This window comes from Oenanthe melanoleuca, chromosome 1A (assembly GCF_029582105.1).
Source record: "Oenanthe melanoleuca isolate GR-GAL-2019-014 chromosome 1A, OMel1.0, whole genome shotgun sequence".
Classification (NCBI taxonomy): Eukaryota; Metazoa; Chordata; class Aves; order Passeriformes; family Muscicapidae; genus Oenanthe; species Oenanthe melanoleuca.
In genome coordinates this window covers 33,225,224-33,246,410 of record NC_079334.1, presented here as the reverse complement: position 1 = coordinate 33,246,410, position 21,187 = coordinate 33,225,224, and the positions used below count along the sequence as shown (strand labels likewise).

Genomic DNA, 21,187 nt, shown 5'->3' with positions numbered 1-21,187 from the left:
TCATTCTATTTTTAAGGACTTTTCCCATCAAATCAAGCCTACTATACTGTTTTCCACTGACATTTTATCAAGACCAATAATTTCCATTTAGGATATTCAGAAAACCATTTTGTTCACTGAAGAAATTACATACATTGCACTCTTCAATTTTCTGAGTTTCCTTAAATTAACTTCTCATATGATTTAATTATAATAATGACAACACTGGGTTTAATTTCCAAAGGTTTTAATTAGTGTGTGTAAATAATTGGACATAATTTATCGGAAAATAACTATGTAGGTGAAACAAAGATTTTGCTGGGTAGAAACTGAATGCTTGCACCATTAACCTGCTGCATCATATCCCTGACCTGTGTGTCAAAAATCCAAGCTACATTTTCTGGATGCCAATTCTACATAATCAGAATGGAAGACAAAATGGTCAGTTATAGTCACTGTTGATATGTAAATTCAACTGCAACAAAAATTCTACAATCAAAATGTATCTCTTAAAAGTTAATGAACAAATAATCTTTCTTAAATTACCTGAGTTTCTTTCTTATTTGTTCCTTCTTCTGAATCAGATTGCTGATCCTGTTCATTTTCATCACTCTGGTAAATGAGGTGGGAGAAGAAAAATAATTAAACTGTTGAAAGCTTAGCAAGATTTTAATGCATTCTGCAATTTTAATATGAAAATATAAGAGCAGAAGAATACTCCACAGAGAATACACAGGATATCTGAAGAAAATTCTCAATCAGGTTCATGTTTTCAGCACCAGAAGGAGATGAAACAATTTTGCATGACTCATGAAAATCTGGCTTTTACATCACATATGGATCCCATGACACAGAAAAGGAAAAGGGAATAGTCTGAAACATCAACTATAACCTTTCTAATCTGACAGCAGATCTTTAAGTTACTAAGTACATAGCTACCTGCAATGTGCCAGATAAAGAGTCTCATTTTTATAGCTTTGGTATGCATTGAATAGAAAACATTTGTTCAATAATTTATTTATTTTCCTTAGATTATAGTTAATTCCTACTACATTGTGGTTACTACATTGTTCTAGAATTCTTGTTAGCAGTATCAACTGAAAAAACTTAATTTTGATTTTTCTCCTGAGAGCATCAAAAATAAAACAAGGAATATTCAAATTGAAAAGCAGAATTTTTTCTAGAACAATCAGTTACATATTGCATTACTCTAAACAATTCTTTATTTTAAGAGTACACTATACACATTTCATTTTACTACAAGTGAAGTTTACTCACATCCTGAGTCCAAAAAGAAACTCCTGTAGATCGTCGTTTTTCTCTTGGTCTCCGTCTTTCCCTTATAGACTTAGGCTGTGACTTATCTTCTTCCTTCTCTTCTTCTTTTTTGCCTCCTTCTGTTAATAACAACTTTCTCATTCACTGAATTATGACACAATCTAATTTTCTGAAATACTTCTTCTGAGTCTTTAAAATGCTCATAATAAATTCTTTTCATCTGAAATAAATTCACTGAAGAGCTTCTTAACACATACAGGATTTACTGTAATATGCACTCCCCAGGAATTGTAATGTAACAGTAATACAATACAACTTGGACTTACAATTCAGTTTTGAAAACTGTCATGTAATAATTGAAACACCTTTGTCAGCTGATGTATAAAAGTGCAAAAAAAAGACAAGATAATTCTTTACCATTCTTCATCAAACAAGTTTTTTTTCATATATCAAGGATGCAGTATTAAAAAAAACCCAACTTTTAAAAGTCCTCCTTAAGAGTACTCCTTTTCATCACAGTCCTCTCCATTTTTGCTCTAAGGAAGAACAAATTGGGACCTCCTAGATTATATCATTGTTGTATTACATGTCCTTTTTAATTAAAAGAAATGCAACTGCAATTCAACATAGATGCAACAACTCAGGATTGTGTTTCCTTCTGTATTTGTTTACAAGTAACTTGTGAAAAAAAGTTAAACCTGCCCAAATCAAAGTTCTTCACTTATTATCAGGTAACCTGTTCAGCCTGATGTTCTTTTATTAAATAAAGAAACCACAGAGTTGAGTTCAGATAAAAGAATCACTAATCATTAATAAGTACCATCACTAGTCTTCAGAAGTAAATAAACACTTTCGAGTGAAGCAAGAATTAAATAGGAAAGAAGGGAAATACATTTGTGGTGAACACACACCTTTCCTAATTTAATAAACTAGAATTTCAGATGGTAGTGTCTTTCTCCTCCAAAGAGGAAAATAGAACCTGTAGTAACTAATATTTACCAATGAAAATGTTTTCCATAGAATGATCTAGAGTGAGTTTCCTAGAGTAAGCAAGCATTATGAAAGAATCTTAATTCAAATTTCAGTTCATTTTGGACAAAGGGGTAAAAATCAGAAAGCATATCCATGAAGCCTAGTCCCAGTAACTTCCTCAGAAAACACCACTCTAGGGAACATGGCAATATTGCTATACAGTTCATGGAGATTTCATCAGTGGATCATTTTATCTGATCCTCTGTAGAGCAAAATTACCAATTTAAATCAGTAACTCTACTGAAGTTACTGATCAATAAATTGAATTATTTCTCTCAAGTCAACTGTAGCAAGTCTGAGAACAGGACATCAACTGCATGTTAACAGGCTCCTCCTTTGAAAGGCAAAGAATCAGGCACAACATTTCTCAGAATTATAGCAGGTGATTCACATTTGAAATGAGGGCAAAATATCTGTGACATCAAAGAAAAGCTTCTTCGTGATTTTTGAATCATGCATCTAATCCTCAGTTTAAGATGACATAAACCAGTTAAAGTATGCAGAAGTATGGTTACATCTAAACTATAATGGGTAACATCCCCTATTCCAGCTGCTCATACAACCCTGAGAGGTCCTTAAAGAAATAAAGCATCTTCCAGTTCTTCAATGTGGAAGGACTGAAACAAACCCCTAGTTATTCAGCAATTATTTAATCAAGTAAAATTCCTTCTTAGTACGTGCAAGTATTTAGATCCTGAAATACGGTATTTTATTATAGTTGTGTTAAAGCAGAAACTAAAGTATTATGTGGATATTTATGGGAGTACATTTAAAATTTCTGTGACCCAACAATGGGAAAAAACAAATGGCTGCAAAACACCACCAAATACAAAAAATCTTTTTTTCCTCTCTATATGAAAGTTTTGAAATTTCTTACAGTAGATTTGAGAAAGGTACATCCCAGTGACCTTACGTATCTCACCCCATTTTCAAATACCTCTAGAAATCTAAGCTGCCCTTTGTCAACTGAAACAAGACGAAAACCCTTCATAAACAGTACTCCTACCTCTCTCACTTTCCTTTGTTCCACTCCGAGAATAGGCAGAAGTTATACCTATAAGGCTGTTTGGTCTGTTTAGCTGACTTGAAGTTGATAGAGAGCTAGTGGAGGTGGAGAGCGAAGAGGTGGATGATGAAGAAGATGAAGTTGAAGTTGGTCTATAGCGATGATACGGCTATTCAACAGAAAAACGTCAGAATTAATTTACCAAGACTAACAAATACAAACCATGGGATATGAAAACATTTAAGTATAGAAATGATTCTTATTGTAGTACTGAAATTAAAACAATATTATTGGAGTAAAGATTCATATAATTTCTCTACCTAAAGAGACTCATCATGAAAATACCTCTTCAACAGTTCGGGAATATCTTTGCCTATAATCATCATCTTTAGTTTCAGATTCTTTCTTTTCTTCTTGTTTCTCTTTGTCTTGCTTTTCTTTCTCCTCCTTTTCTTTTTCTTCATTTTCCTGTTCTCTGGTTCGTGTGGGACGACTTCTTCCTATAGTTTTTTCAGCTTCTTGAAGATCTGTCAGTGTTACACCCTGTGAAAACAGCAGTCAGCAAACACCATTTAAATATTACATTAACATTAATATAGATAATCACATCACATAAATATTTTAAAGAACACCAAATCTATCTATTAAGAAATAAATTTTACATATGTATTCTACCTATTAGCTTTCCTCTTGAATCTTGGAACCAAACATCCCTCTGATATGTGGCAAGTATTTGTTGTAATGAAATCTACCACAGACTTTCCAGCAAGCCAATTTTTAGCTGAACTAGTAGATACAGATTGCAGAGAAGATCCTATAGAAATAATTTAAGAATCCAACAGATGCTTTTAATATGATTGCAAGCATACTAAACATTTCTGAAAGAACCCTAAAAATATAATACTCATATTTTCACAAATGTTGATGCTTTACAAATTAATTCCTTGCAACTGGATTTTTAGATCAGCACACTAAAACGTCTCTTGTTATTTTTAGATTAAAAACTAGTTTTGAAATAAACTCAGAAAGCAAACAATTTTATGAAGACTTCTCTTCTTCTTGAAGATTTCTCTTACTATGCTTTTTAACTGAGGTATCTTAGTGAGACATCACTCAAAACACTTTGTAATCTACTCTCCAAAGCCAACTTTGCATCTTATTATTTAATTGCTTTTAGTGTTGATAAAGTTTAATCCAGTAATTCCTGGTATCTTATTCACTGTAAAGATTCAGCAATAGTTAGCCAGTAGTCTGACCATCATTCAGACTGAATTAGTATCATGAAGTGAAAATAACTCCCATATGATGAAGTTGTAGCAAGCAGCACATTAGGAAAGCTAACAAGAAGTATTTGAGGGGTTTAAAGCTGCAAAGACTTAAAAGCAACATCAGTACGCAATATAGCTATGGACTCAGCCTAAAAACAGGTAAGGACAATGGCTGGAGTATTTATTTGTGCTGTTTTATACAGGGACTATTTGCTGATTATTCTCGGTTTGCTAGCAGACAGTGGTTGGCAGTTTCTCCACTGCCCAAAGAGCGTTCAGGTACTATTAGAGATTCTCTACTTTGCCACATTGGTTCCTGTGATAGGATTGTGCTAGTTGCTGAAAGATATGAATAAAAAGTGGAAAGAACTTCCAAATACACCAGTATGTAAACTAAGAGAGAGAAATGCTGCAAGGAGACATGCAGTTAGATACTAGATTATTAGCATGCAATAAAAAACTCTTTTAGTATTTTTCCTTCTCCAGAGAAACTGATTAAAAGTATTTTTTTTTCTATGTAATGAATCTTACTAGCTATCCATATGTTGATCAGCTCAATCATATTATCTACAACAGTTCATGCACAGAAAAAAATAATTAGAAATGGATGCAAATGAAGTATGCTACGCCTGTTTCTCAAGAATGATGTTATTGGTATGTTTACAAAAATGTAGAAGCTTTAATAATACTATACCTGTGTAGATCTTCTAGACTGTCTTGCTTGCCTGGATCTAGCTTTTCTTTGGGACTCGGACTCTTCATCCCGTACTGGAGTGAGGTATGATCTAAAGAGTCAATTACAAACAAAATTGGCACATGATAATTTTTGCACAAATTTATTAAATGGTCAAATCCCCCCAACACAACAGATTGAAAACCAAGGCAGTCAGAAGAAAATATGTAATTATACAGGACAGATTACATTTTAGACATTTCATCCATATCACACTGTTCTACTTATTCATCAAGACAGCAGCCTTAGAACTCAATTAAAATACACAGAGTTTTCCTACTTAATGTAAATTTCTTTTTACCATTTTCTATAAATGTAACTTCAGCTCTTTTGGTATCTCACTAGTCTACAAAACAGGGTAGAAGACCTCAGAGATTCAGCCAGTTAGATATTTATAAATCAAATATGTGTATCAACTTTTAACATAACTTGCAAGCTTTTAGAAAAAGCCAAATGTAATGTTAATGCAGGAAACCTAATTATATCATCTGTTTCACCAGAAATTAAGAATCCCTGAGGAGGTGGTTACCATATTTTCCCATGAATCATCCACACTTTGAGTAATCCAAGTCTGTTTGAAAAAAATGAGCTTAAAAATAAATCTTCATGAAACCCACAGAAGTCCTGACAATAAGCAGGTAATTGTAATCAAAGATAAAAGGCTACTAGAGTAGACATACAAGGTCTGGACTCTTTTAAAGAAATTCTCTAATTCAGATAACGGTTAAAAAAAAACCAACAGGAGATACAGTCATGTACACATGCACAAATGCATGTATTTGTATGTATGTACGCCCATAATTAAAGAACTTAGAAGCTTTTAATGCCTTTGTTGATTTTCTATGGCAGAATATTCTTGGAAACTGCTGTAATTACACATAGTTTTAAAATCCTTGGATTGGTGAAAATTACAAAAAAAACTGGAAAAAAAATATTTGGAAAAGTGAAATCAAAAGGTTGCTAAAAGTCTGCTTAAAACCTCTCTGAGCTTCTTTACATCAGATGCTATAATATTTTCTGATTGTCTCTTTGTTTATCATTAGTTAAGCATAGCTAAGAATCACTGGATGAGGATTCAATAATTAGCTAGTGATTATGCTATCAGCTATTAACACCTAAGTAATTTATGTATAGAAAGGGCAGTTGGCTCACCTAATAATATATTTGGTAGCCTTAGCACATACTAAAAAGAGTTCTGAAACAATCATAAGAGTTATAAAACTTCATTTACACAGACCTATGGTTTACAAACTATGCTCTACTCCATTAAAATACTTAAAACTAACTACTATATTTAAAAATGTTGAAACAACTCCCATCTTATGGCACATCTTAAAAAACCCACACTATGTAAATTTGATTTTCTTATCCAGGTCTCTTGCAAACAGACTTGACTTTCCATTTCCCAATAAACTCTAGGCTGTACTGACATAAGGAAAAGGGTCCCTCTTAGGCTGCTTTAGTTAACTTAACCTGAACTACCACCTACCTAGGAGGGCTTGGACTGCACAGCAGGTGTCATCTTTAGGGCTTAAAATTGCTAAAAAGTGTTTCCCATAACTTGTTTTTAGTAACTGCTGTACCTACACCTACCTTCCCAAAAAATCTGAAATAAATTGCACGGAGAGAAAATGAATAGTCTCATCTTCTCAGGTGCACACAATAGCTACAGTCAAGAGTAGAAAGTGCTCTTCCCTAGCATCCCTTGCCTGTGACACACATAGCTACCTATGCTGTATTATTCATGATACAAAGACTTTAGAGACTCAAGTTTCTAATTTCCTTCCCTATTTCTCCAAACCAATCCCAAAAATCAAATAAAGAATAAAGCCTCTTCAGCTATTCCAAAAGAATGCACTATTACATGCTTCATCAATAAAGTACTTTGTAATATCTTTACTTTTCAACTATCTTTGAAATACTCTTCTACACATACCTTCTAAATATACAAATTCAGTCTATAAACACAGATCAACCAATTTCATTACTTAAGAAAATATACAGCATGTAATATCTCACATTTATTTTTTCATGTGCATAGAAACATATGTAGATACACACACATATATATCTGTATATATACAGATATATGCTTGTGATCATATTCAGAGCACTACATTCTCGAATGCATGCAGCAATTATTCCAATTTTGATTTCTAAGATTCATGGATATACTAATATGCAATCAAGAATGCATCTACTACAGTATAAAATGTAATCAGCCAGTCAGAGAAAACCACAGAATTTCAGGCCAACTGCAGGTATCTAAAACATATGTACTATATGCACATTAGTATACGCACACTAGTGAGAGCAAACGAGACAGCAAAAGCCTAATTCTAATTTTTCTTGCCTTTCTAGCTGATATAAGTCTGAAATAGCATTTGAATTTTAGAATTTGAACTGTTTTGAATTACTTCTGAGAAAAGGCGCATTTTGCTGGTTATGCTTTTCATTTATTTGGTTTGGTTCAAATTTCGCTATGGAAAATGCAGGTTCTGACTACAGTAGTTATTGGAATAGATTGTTAGCACATGTGGACCCTTTCTGAATCATGGTGGATATTAATAAAAACATAATCTGCATATTATAGAAGTTTTTTCATCTCACTTTTGGGTAGCAAGGAAGATTACAGAAAATAGACTACCCTAATTAGGCCTCTATAAGGAATCATTAAATGGTGCTGCCTTAAGTGAACCAAGAATGCAATTTTCTTCTGTAATAAGGAACAGCTTCATTACCTCCATGAACATACAGAGATACACGTATCTGGCACTGATACAAAAGGTACACTTCGAAATTACTACAGGAGCAACATAGAAATCTGAACTTGCATTTCAGCAGGAGTGTTAAAGGATAAACATTTATAAATATCCAGAAGAAGAAGAACAAGGAAAAGCTAGCAGAAATTAACAATCTTTTGAAATGTTATTTTTGCTTCCATAAATAGAAGGAAACAACTCTTTATGGAAACAAATATGCACCAATCTTAACTCATCCTTACAGAACTGCAAACAGAAAAAAACCCCACCATATTCTTAAAATAAGATTTACATCAGCTTCCCTTCATACTGAGTATCTCTTAAAGCATTGCATTTAAAATTGTATGACTATGTTTCAAGTAGAAGAGACCCTAAATCACGCAATGAAATAAACAGAATGTGTTGGGTTTGATACTCTGTTCTCAATAATGTCAGGCACACAAAATGATTGAAAAAATGCTATGCTGTGACTTATTAGCATACTGCCAATAGCACACTACCTCAATCAGCAAGAACGGAATTAATGTAGTAATTAATTAATTAATTAATTACTCATTTTATTATTTTTAATTCAGTGTTTTTACAGGGTTTCATTACTGGCATTTTTAAGAGGACTCATTTAATCTGTTAAGAGAAATATAAATCCGAAAATACCATATATAATACGAGAACCCAAGGCCAGTCAAAACCATAAAATATCGAAGTTTAAATTTCATGAATGGTGTCTACTAGTACTAAGCTCTTGGATAAACTGAGGTACCTGTTGTTTCAATACACAGCAAGAAAACAACACTGCTTTTACAAACTGTACTGTTCAAATCTGTGGTAACCAACACATTCCTTTAAATAATAAAAAAAAGTACAACTGTTGTGTAAGAGCAACATTACTCTTAGGACCTTTACACACCTCCGTCTCTCCCTGACCTCTGATGTTGAGGACACAGTGCCAGAAGTAGCTGTAGTCATGGCTGTGGTAGTGGCTGCAGCATTTACAACAGATGGTGCAACAGGAACGGTCACTGCTGTAGGAACACTGTCCTTTTCTTTCTCAGTACTATCCTCAGCCCACAAACGATTTGAGGTACTACAGCATAACAAGCAGCAACACAAAAAAAGAGAAAAGGAAACAGCTAAACAATGAAAGCACTTTACTAAACAACTAATAACATGTAAATTGAGGGATGGATTTTTTTTTTTAAGAAGCAAACTGAGAAATATCTCTATTATGAAAGCTCAGCTTGAGCTATTAAATTGAATAAATTAAGAATTAGCAGTTCAAAACAATTGAACTTTTATTCTTCAGACCCTTCTAACATTTGATTTATTCTTTTATACCAACATGACTTTCATGTTATAGAAGAAAGCCATTCACAATTTTTGAGCCAAATTGTATGAAATCAAAATAAATTTAACAGGAAAGTTAAAAAATCCAGAGCCCCAGGATCTACTAAACAAGAACGCATGCACATACATAAGCACACAGTAGACCTGACAAAAAAAAAAAAGGAAGAAAATGTCCTGGTGCCATTACCTGCTTTGTACACCTGCTGAAGTAGAACCTGTTGAACTCTTCGTAGTAGTGTTTGTGCTGGCAGGCAGCGTTTTCTGAAGACCAGCAGAAGAGGTAACTGTTGATGCAGTACTTGGAACATTAGAACTTATCAAATCATCTTGTCTTCTACCAAAGGAGCCACTGAAGGAGAGACATGTACAATGGCTGCATTTATTACTTATATTTACTCATTAAACGATCACCAAGCTGTGAATGATCTAATAAATATCTGCCCGTGTATTCTGTGCCTCAGGTGAGTCTTGGAAACTTCTGGTGCAAAAGCAGCATTTTTTCTCCTTGTTTCCTTGGCTAGGACTTTTGCTTTATGACTTTGGAGGGAAGTAGAAGTGTCCTTTAGTCCCGACACTTTATTCACCAGAGGATAAGGAATGGAACCTCACTCGTTTATGTAAGAACGTCTTGATCACATCTACTAAAGTATTCATATAGGGCCCCCAGTGTCCCATTTTTAAACTGTTGTTTCACCCACACTGAATACCTCAGAAAATGCAGAACCTTATTGCACAGCTTGTCAGGAAAGAATATGTCATCAATATCACTCCTCTTAAAATTTGAAAGCAATTAAATACGCTGCCCCCTTTTTAAAAAATCTTTAATCATTCCCAGGAAGAATAACCTCCCACTCAGGTTTTCCCCTTGCTCTTCAAGCTATAAAGCAGACCCAGTGGTTTACAAGAAATAAATATGCATTTTGCTGTATGAGACAGCCTGGTTACTGATAATATCAATGTCAAGTCTCAAAAAATGCCAAGTATGTATTGCGTACATCAGCAGCACATACCAATATGCAGCTTAGTTATTTGACTCTTGTTTGATCTATTCATTTTAGCTATTTATTGCCCCACTAATTACAAAGAAGAATTTGACTCAAATAACTACACTGAAACTACTCAATGCAGCAAAGTTAATCGTGTATATATGCACAGCATATTACTCCTCCAGAGAAAATTCTGCAAATTAGGAACCATAACACCTGAGAACTATTCCCCTAACATTTTCATAATTTACTTTTCATTCAAGTGAATTTTATATATTTTACGATACTGATACTCTGCATAGGTATGGCTATAATTTACAACTAAGGACAGCAGTTCCACACCTCCAAGACTGTCACGCAAAAACCAGAATTCAACAGAGATGGTGTTTTCCCTCTTTTCATATACTAAGCAGAATTACCTCTATTGCAATGTTTAAAATTATTATCTTTGACTACTGAACTCATCTGGAAAGAGTCAAATGAACACCAAACTGAAATAAATAGGAAAAAAGAAAGCATCTAACTTTAATTATATAGTTTAAAATCAGCACAACCACTGCATCAGCATACAACTGCACATTTAAAACCAGCACAACCATTGCAATATATACTTTGCAATTATTATGAACATGGCAATATGTCACCATTCAGTTTTAAACTGTTCTTACAAAATGATTCAGTACTTGCTAACTTTCAAGCCTATTTTGATTAAAAAAAAAAAAGAGAGAAAATCCCACACCTTCTTTGATAACTTGTGTTTAATGATGCAGGACCTTCATTCAAACTGTTCTTCTTGACATCTTCCTCCCATTTTCTCCTGGTGTAGGAACTGCCACCACGTATTGAACTAGCAGATGAATCCCTGTAAGAGACTTTAGTTTAGCAAACTCACATTGAAGAAGGCTGTTCTTGATGTGAGCTGAACAGGAGCTTTGAATTAAAATCCTGGATAGCGCACTTAAAATAAACATAACTGAATAAGGAATAAAATTGCTTTTATGGACAATCATTTTCAAGCCTCTGTGGAAAGATACTACATTCACATTAACACAATCAGAAACATAAGAAGAAAGCAGCATCATAAGAAAACTGCTGAAGAGGATTTAATTAACATGAAATCAATTGCTGGCTTTTATCTGTGGTCATTGCTGGCTTTGTTTTTCTCAAAAGAAGAACAAGACATTTTTCTGTTTGCTCCTGAGATTATCCAATGCAGTAAGGGAAATCTACTTGGATTTTTAATTGGGTTTTTTTAATAGCTGATTTGATGGAATTTTTCATTCTTTGATGTTATAAGAAGTTTAAAAGCTGACAAGCCTTTAGAACTCATGATACTGTAAGACGACTGAAACCAGGCTTGCAGTAGCCATTCCTGAGGGGTCTGACACGTATCACTAACTGACATGACTTCAGTCATAAGGAATTTCCAGACTGTTGTTGCAGTTTATAGCAGCAAGGAATAACCTTGCAAAAATGTACTTAGAAAAACTATCCTGAAAACTGACATGCAAAACCTGAATTTCTAATAAAAATATCAGATCATGATTTGAAATCAGACAGTAGGAAGAATAAAATATGTATTTTAAAAATTATATATAAGGCAATCAGGTGTACAAGGCAAAATAAACAAAACTTTGAAAGTATGTATTTTATGTTCAGATACCTTTGGCCATCATAATGTACCTCTTTTTGCATGAAAATGTATGTTAGCACTTCTGCAGATAGAAACAATGTTAGAAAATTATGGAACATAGACCAATGTAGTGCTGTTTTTTACTAGTAAAGAGAAATACAAATTCTGAGATATCATCTACCACAGAAAGGTCCTGCTGCATGACAAATTTTTCATAATTACTTAAGGTTTCACTTTGCCAAGACACTATAGCACTTTTGCTGTAGCACTGACTACTCAACTGAGGCTGGGTATCTGAGATTTGTTAATCTAAAGGCCTTTAAAAGCTAGGATTCATCTTGAAGTGACTTGCATCACTTATACAAGATGTTTGCTAGGATTATGCTACATCACCTATTCACAAGGCAAGTAGGTGTTATGTAGAACAAGAACAGGGCATTAAGCCAAGCAACAAGGACAAAGGCAGAGACCCTAATAATTTATTAAGGTACCTGTGGGGCAGGTGGTTAAATTCTTCATATAAACAAGGTCAGAATAAATGCCAAAAACCTCTTATGGCTTTAGGTAGGCTGGATTTTCTGCCATATCATACAGTAGGCAAAGTATTAATGTCTAGAAGCAGGCTTCATCTCTGGTACACCAAGGCATACAGAAAATTATTAGAAGATCAGTTGCACTGATGAGCACTAGGACTAACAAGGCTGATAACTGCAGTTAACCCAATGCATATGAGAAAAACTTTTGCTGATAACCAAAAAAATACTATTGCCGATAGCTAGTTTTTGAACTGTGTCTGTGAATAAGTCAAGACTGGCACATCAAGGACACAAGTAGACACTGAAGAAAAACTTAATCCCTTTGTTACAAGCAATAGCAGCTTCTAAGGAATAAAATGGAATGAAGTATTTATTCCAATCTTAAGGTATCATCTAGCTAAGACACTTTTGGAGAAGAAGAGCATTTTAGAAGAATAAAAAAATAAAAACTGAAACAGTAATAATCTCTCTACAAACAAACCAAAACCAACAAATTCAGCCTCAAAGAATATAGTAGTTGAGAGAATTATAGCACCAACAGAAACTCCAAAGTTTCACCCTTACAGAAACACAGACTAAAAAACTGGCCAAGTAAAATAAGTAATGCTAGCAAATTATACTAAACTTCAGGGGAGTGTGATATCTGAAATATCCGAAATTCTGTTTTGAAACAGAATTTGTCACTCAGAGACTAAACTTAAGCAACTTCCTGCAAGCATAAGAAAAGAGGGTGTTTATCTTGTGTTTGCATTGAAACAAACAGTTCTCAAGAACAGCAACAAAGATATTCCTCTTCAGGTATAAAGAGATTATCAGTCTTACAGACAAGGATTACAACAGCACATTTTGAGCAAAGGAATTTTAGTTCAGGTCATCCAGCATTCATCTATCTAGGTATGATCCAAGCAAAACCAAGGCATTATGGAAATCTCTAAGTTTTGTACTATGCATTCTACAGTAACTGCAGAAAACATCCCCACAGAACCTCAATTAAAGAGAAGTGAAGAACAAGAAGGTTCTGACTGTTTAAATACGCCATGAAAATACCCCAAATCCTAACAGGTAGCAAACCTATTCATCTATTTGTTTCTTTTATTCTGAAAGCTATAGAAGCAATAGCAGCAAAGAAAGAAAGAAAATAAAAATCTCCAATAGATAATGAAAGGTCAACATGTAAATAAGAAAAGTAGAAGAATTGCTTATCTAACCCATGATTCCTGTACTGTCACTGCACAATATGGTTTTAAGTGAAGTCCATAAGAAACACATCATTTTATCATAAGTAATCAAAAGTAATAATGTAGCCCAGTAGCAGCACTTTGTTACTCAAGACAAAGCAGTAAAATACTTTTATCACCCTTCAATAGCTTAAAAGTTTAGGACTTAATATTTTCGATTTTATTTCTTTTCTTTTCCAAGAAGACAATACTCTTCACTGAGTTCTGCTCCTATCATAGAATAAATTTGTACTGTAGAAAAAGAACTATAATTTACAGGAACAAAAACCTTCAGTAATTGGACTGCCATATGAATTAACATAATCTATACAGCCCGATAATGCCATAAATTAGCACTATTTAAAACATGTAAGTGTGTCAGTCACTCCAAAATCTTACTTAAATTTTATATTAAAAAAGATTTAACTTCAGAGTCACCTGTTTTCTTTTTCATCAATGTCAGAGGTACTGGCCAGCCGTCTTGGTATTGTAGGTGCAACATATGCAAGTCGAGTTCCTTTTCCATCTTTCTCCTGAAAGATATTAGCTTTTTTGTTAATTGTTACTATTATTGATTACCTTGTTTGGAAAATTATCATTATGCCAACTCCAGCCACATTTACTGTGAACCAATTGTACAAATGAGATTCAAGCTTTAGTTAAAGATCATAAAAGACTACAAGAGGAAAAGGAAACTGCTAATGCTTCCATTCTAGTGATGTTAATGACTTATTTCTCTTTCTTCTGCTTCACTGAAGTACATTTCTTACAGTGATTCAAAAAAGCAACTGGTTCAGTATTTTTATATAGTTTGGTATATGATTCATTCTTAATCTTTAACTCATACAAACATTTGTATTTGAAAGAGAATCACAAGTTCTGTTCATCTACCTGAACAACACTTGATTTAGTGTATCCATGTTTAGTTGGATACAGAACCAATTTTTGAAAATAAAAAATCACTACAAAATGAAAATGAATACAAAAAAGACTTCTTTCATTTATAAGATTCTTTTAGCATCATTCTCCAAGTGATAAAAAAGTTATCAAATCTCTGATGTCCTCAAATTGTAAAAATGATTACTAGTTTTGCAAGTCCTAAAAAGGAATGAAATGCCAGACGTATGCACCAGGTCACCAGACACTGAAGAAGCATACTGCACTTTTAGAGAGAATACAAAGAAGCTCTGTAATTTAACTTTCTGGAATTTTAGTAAAGAACAGATGTGTACTACAATCTTACTTCTATAATTAATCATTAACATTTATACTAAGAAAGGTATATGAATTCCTCAAAATGTTGTTTCATCCTGAAAATTATTACCTTTTCTTTGTTGTCCAGCGAAGAGGAAAGTCTAGGACTTGACGCAGAACGCATAACACCTGCAGAGTCCTTTTCTTTCTGAGCTTCTTTGGAAGCAGTTATCTCTGCAAGTGCACCATAACTACCAGTTTTTCTAAGACCCAACCTCCATGAAGCAGGAGATTCATCTTTCCTCTCTTCATCTTTGGGAGAAACCTTAGTTGTTGATGTTGGAAACTATAAAACACACGAAAATGAATTTACATTATTAATTTACATTATCTGTGGTAATTCATGCTCCTTGTAAAGACTTGAGAACACAACTGTTTTTAATAATCGTTAAGTACTGAATTCGTAGGGAAGTTGTAGTGAGAGGCAGCCTAGGCACTTTTCTCTTGAATTAGTCAATGAGATCAGAAATGTAAGACTGGTCAAGGAATACCACTCCTACAAAAGTTAGCTTACAAAAACCCACGCTTGGTAATACACGCTGTGAACTTGAGATGAAACTTAGAAACATGCAAATCTGGTATTAACATTTTGATTAAATATGTTATTTTGCAACCTGTACATAAACCTGTGCACACAAGAACCTCACCATAGATTTTTCACCCTTATTGGGCACAAGAACAATGCCAGTTTTGCGCAAGCCCTGCCTCCATGATGCAGGATCTACTGACTCCACGACAGGCATGATAGGAGGAATGAAATCATACTAAAGCCAATTAAGACAAGACAAAGATGAAGATTGAAAGAAAGGAAAATAGAAACAAAAGGTTGTTTTAACACCATACGGTCTGTTCCTAGGTTTATATTAAGTAACTCATCATTACAACACAAAATACCAAAAAAGCACTAAGACACATAAAAAAACCTCAGTAACAAGATTACAACTAAATGCAACACAGCATGTTTAGCTCATTCAGAGACAGAATTACAGCTTGCACAGAAAAGAGCAACAAAACCTGTGACCTTACAAGGTCTGTGACCTATGTCTCTACACTGTTGTGAATACTGGAAGATTCACACTAACATTCCCCTTATCTTCTTACCATATATCATTCATATCCCTGAATCACATCCCACACTAACATAGCTATTCTTCCAAGCTTACCTTGCCTTCAATGCCTGCAGTCAGAGAGCAGCATTACTGAAAGCAATGCAGACTGAAAGAAACCTGACTTCTAGCTTAGTTTACTGCATCTGCACCCCTTGGTTTGGCCATCTATGATGTAAAAGCAGAAGTGCAGCTACAGCAGATCAGATGGTGCAGACCCAAAAAGGCAGGCCTAAGAGTACTTGCAAAATCACACACAGAGCGCTGCTTTACCTTCATCAGTAAAAAACAGTTTAAAGCATTTTTGTTTAGTGGTAGGAGCTGTAACTGCTCCTTTGGATCACATGTACCTGTTATGGTGCAAGATAATAATTTTTATATAATGTGCATTTGTTTTATAGCTACAGAAGGTCCAGAGCTTTACACATAGTAATAGGAAGATAACTACAGTTTACTTTTAGCCTGCACTAGAAGACCAAAATATAAACCATTAAGTTCTGCATAACAGAATTAGAAGTGTATTGATGATTTGTAAAAGGTTATAATTTAGCTTAAAATCACCTCTCTTATGCAAATATTAAAAATATTTAATCTCATACCTGCACCTGTTACATTAAAGTATACTTGTAAGATGAATCACTGTTAGATTTTAATGTGAATATGGAAGTTTAACCTCAGCAAGCTCCCAGGAGCAAAATGCAGTTTTATACTACTCTCCTGGCAGTATGTCTTTTCTCTCTGTTGTGGTGGCAGTATATAATGGTTACCATTTCTCCTGAACACACTTTTCAGATGCATCAGTACAGGGCTACACTTTGATGATGATGTGTATAGAAAAGTTGTAATGAATGACAAATGAAAATTTACTGGCTTACTATCCAGTTTGCTCTGATAATCTAAAAGTATATGTTGCCTTCTGACTATGCATTATTATCTACTGTAACTTTTTTCCCTTTGCCAAGTAAAACTAAACTTCATCCAACTTAAGTTTTCCTGTAAAGTTACAGGTTGTAAAAGCTTCCACCATGCAATATGGCTTTGCCAGGTGTGGCTTTGAGCTGTGCATTGAAGAAAACGTGTCCCTATTATCTAGGTCTTCCATGAGGTCCTAACCTCATAGTTAAAACAGGGATGAGACCCACATCACTTTCTACTTATTTCAGGTATCATTTTCAACTTCTGTGCCAAAGTGCTAGCTGAATACTTCAAGGGACTCCTAGAAGTCACAAAGTCATGCCTGCCTCCCTTTAATTAAGTGCATCAGAAATACAGGCACAGAGAGACAAGAACTGTAGCTTCTAGAAATTCTGGAGGAGGCTGACATAGAAAAGACTTTCAAAAGATGAAGTTTAGTTTCAGGAAAAACAAGAACTCCATTCACTGTGCAACAGAATTTTTCTTTTTTAGAAGGATTTTACATTCAAGTTATTTAATAGTTCTGTATTTTAGGTCCTTGTTCAGAATTAAAGCCATTCAAAATTTTTAAAAAAGTAACAGTTTCTGGGGAAGAACAGAAAGTATTTTAAGAATCTATGCATGTTTCTATCAATTCACCAGTTAACCAAATCTATACTAGAATTAAAAAACATATACTTACAGAGAAAAAAAGTAGAAAATCATAAGATTACAATATAATAGAAAATAAAAAAGTATTTTCTTTTACCTTCTTAACAGGTGATGCAGGTGCCCCTTGGCCACCAGCTGAAGGCGCCATCACAGCTACTGATGCTGATTGTGTACTTGTGGTATTTGCATTATTAGCTGCCAAGGTTTTAGTCTTATCTGCAAAATATTTACAAGATTTTAATCTTCATTTTTCTTTCACAATTTCATCACCTTTACAACACCAAGCTGAATTTCTATTCAACAAATTTAACAGTCAGCTTTATGACCAGCATTTTATTATTTATTCTTCAGTGTTTTCTCCCTCAATCTCAATTTTTATCTTAGTTAGGTCCACCTTTTTTCCTAAAAGGTTGTTCATGTAACAATTTTATTGTATTCATTCAAGTGTAATAATTTAGAGATGCAGAGACAGAACTACAGAATCACTCAGGTTCAAAGTGACTCAAGAGATCACCCAATTCAACCTTCTGCTCAATGGAGGGTCAATACTGCCTATGAATCAGGTTGCTCAAGGCTTTGATGAGTCACATCTTGGAAACATCTGGTGACAGAGATTTCAGTCTCTCCACACAGCCTGCATTTTGGTAGCTGGCTACTGACCATAAAAATTGTAAAAGTAGGAGATAAGTTATTATCTTATCTGATCTCATTAATGCATATAAATATCTCAAATGCAGGCGTTGAGGATGATGCCAGACTCTTTTTGGTGGTGTCCAGCAACAGGACAAGGAACAATAGCCTAAAATACAAGAAGTTCCATCTCAACATGAGGAAGAACACTTAGGTAGCAGAGCACTGGAAGAGGCTGCCCAGGGAGGCTGTGGAACCTCCCTCTTTGGAGACATTCAAAACCCACCTGGATGCTTTTGTGTGTAACCTACTCTAGATCACCCTGCCTTGACAGGGGAAGTTGGACTTGATGATTTCCAGAGCTCCCTTCCTACCCTGACTACCCTTTGATTCTGTGATTCTTTAAAAGTTAATTCAAACCACAAAAGGCAGGTGACAATTCAAAGCAAAACATTAATTCTCTGATGACTAGGCAAGTTTGAATTCAATGAAATACTTAATGGCACAGAGAACTCCATCAGGAATTCTGGTCACCAGAATGAGCTGAGGCAGTGACATGCCTTCCAGAAAGCAAATTTCCAGTGGCTTCATTCCTTTTTTGTCCCTTTTTTTCTAACCTACATTTCACTGTCTACCTACCTACTCTCTTCTGCTTTGTCCAAATTCCTTCCTCTGTCCATGATTTATGAACCTTAACCCTTCTTACACACACAGAAAATGTCATGACTGATATAACAACTGCTGTCACTGCTTTTGCTTGACCTTCATAACGTTACACCTCGCTTCTGTTTCACATATTCAAACTGCACATTCTTTGGGCTTGAATGTTGCCTCCAACTTGTTAGTGCAGTATGAAGCAACATGGAGTTCAATCCCCACTGGTTTTGGCCAAACTATAAACATTTCTTTCCATCTATGTGACCCATACAGTCTAAGAGGAATTAATTTAGAAAGGTTTTGATGAAGTGTTCTCACAACTAACGTTTAAATTCAACAAAGTACTAATCTACAATTAGAAATTGTGTAATCCATGGTATTGCTGTTACACACTTGCTTTAGTTATGGACATAGTTGAACAGATCTTTTGAATGTTAGTTACACAGTAAACAAATACAAATATAAACAGCTTACATGACCAAAGGCACTTAATGGAAAGCTCTTTTTAAACACAAGTGAAAAAAATGGTGGTAAAATTCTAGGTGATAAAAAGCTGAACAAGGCAATGTGGACTGATAGTATGATTTGAGATGATGCAATCTGATAGAAATTTGTAAGTAATACATCTTTAAAATATACAGAAAAAGTTATCAGGAGTGAAAGCATGGTAGGAGAAAAATGGATTTTTCAACAGTATTCTGAAATTATTTCCAAACCAGCAAGAACATAGCTGTACGCATGACTGAGCTAATATGGACTAATTTAAAAAAAAATTAAAGTATGTAAAAAAAAGTAAGTCACAAAACTTGAACTGATGAACATTTTTTATTTTGTTTCCCTGTCCTTTGCAATAAGCTCCTTTCATATTCATATTTCCCTTATTGGTCTTACAGACTGATGTGTATTTATTTTTAAACTATATTCTCACATAACCAAAGAAACAAAAATATAGAAAAACATTTTAATTATACAAAAATATTAGAGATCACCATTTGCAGTAGCTCAGAATACTGAACACTGTTAAAAAATTTCAAAACCAGAATGCTCCTTATAATAATAAGATTTTTCACTAGAAAAATCTTTCACTCTCTTAAGCTGAATAATGGTAAAAAAAGGGAAAGTAAAATCTTGGAACTTGAGATGTAACTCTACAGAGAAAAGCTTAAAGTGTATCTTGCCAAATAAAGTATGATAAAGCCTTGTTGATATTAAAACCCCCAAAGTTTACATAAATTAATTCTTGTGTCACAGTCAGATTTTCCTGGCACAAACTACTGGCAATGAAGAGAACACAGTTACCAGAGTCATAAAGTTCAGCAGACATTACAGTCAGCCCAGTGACAGAGAAATTACTACATGTTATATATTATAAGTAGTTTAGCAAAGCTCAGTAAATAACGGATGCAAGTACACTAAGGTAAAAGAGTAATTACAAAGCTTGCCAGACACTTTTTTCAGCCTAATACTGAAATGCTGGACTATTTCAAACAAACAAAAAAATAATTAAACCATAATAGAAAGTTTGGTTTCGCATGTTATTTTTACTTCTACCTACATGAAATGCTTATGACAGATTGGCTAGCTCCAAAATACCTTCTTTTCAGGTGAAGAAATTAGAATGTATTAAAATGAAAACTGACAGCTCACCAAAAATGGTTACTTCATCAGGATTCTTTATCAGGATTGAATAGACATCTTTAAACTTATTGCCAGACACTTGTTTTCTAGTTTGAAAGGAAAAGATACTATGCTGTTCTTGTATCAGTACTTGCTACTCTGATAATTGTACAAGAAAAAACAACCCACCAATTCCATTTCTCAAGACAGAGAGTAATGCGCATACAATGCAAAACTTTTCAAAGAATATTCCTCTTGAACTGAAGCTATATATGAAGTAACAGTTAACATTAAAATAACAACTTTATCTCAGTACACACTGAAAATATACTACTCCTTGATGAATACCTGAGTCAGATTAATTGGTAATTACTTTAAGATTATAAGAACAAATGAGAATGTTTGCACTTCTGCTGATCCAATCCCTATACAAGTTCCACAAGCAAATATTTCTAAGAAGTCTTCCTCTCTAATTTGATCTCCTAAATTTTTCAATGTTTCTGACACGCTACTTCAGGTATATATTATTCTTTCTATCTATCTATCTATCTATCTATCTATCTATCTATCTATCTATCTATCT

General features: G+C 34.1%; 1 protein-coding gene across 2 annotated transcripts in view; it reads right to left on the bottom strand.

The window, feature by feature from the left end:
• Positions 1-21,187, bottom strand: part of PPP1R12A (protein phosphatase 1 regulatory subunit 12A) — a 112,403-nt gene that overhangs the window by 19,488 nt on the left and 71,728 nt on the right. For both annotated transcript variants that reach the window (XM_056482197.1, XM_056482198.1), the window contains exons 9-19: positions 17,798-17,916; positions 15,099-15,314; positions 14,213-14,307; positions 11,128-11,250; positions 9,590-9,751; positions 8,966-9,142; positions 5,258-5,348; positions 3,641-3,838; positions 3,296-3,464; positions 1,258-1,376; positions 526-591 (exon numbers count right to left, since the gene is read on the bottom strand). In XM_056482197.1, coding sequence (XP_056338172.1) covers positions 526-591; positions 1,258-1,376; positions 3,296-3,464; positions 3,641-3,838; positions 5,258-5,348; positions 8,966-9,142; positions 9,590-9,751; positions 11,128-11,250; positions 14,213-14,307; positions 15,099-15,314; positions 17,798-17,916 — 1,535 coding nt within the window. The remainder of the gene's footprint in view (positions 1-525; positions 592-1,257; positions 1,377-3,295; positions 3,465-3,640; positions 3,839-5,257; positions 5,349-8,965; positions 9,143-9,589; positions 9,752-11,127; positions 11,251-14,212; positions 14,308-15,098; positions 15,315-17,797; positions 17,917-21,187) is intronic.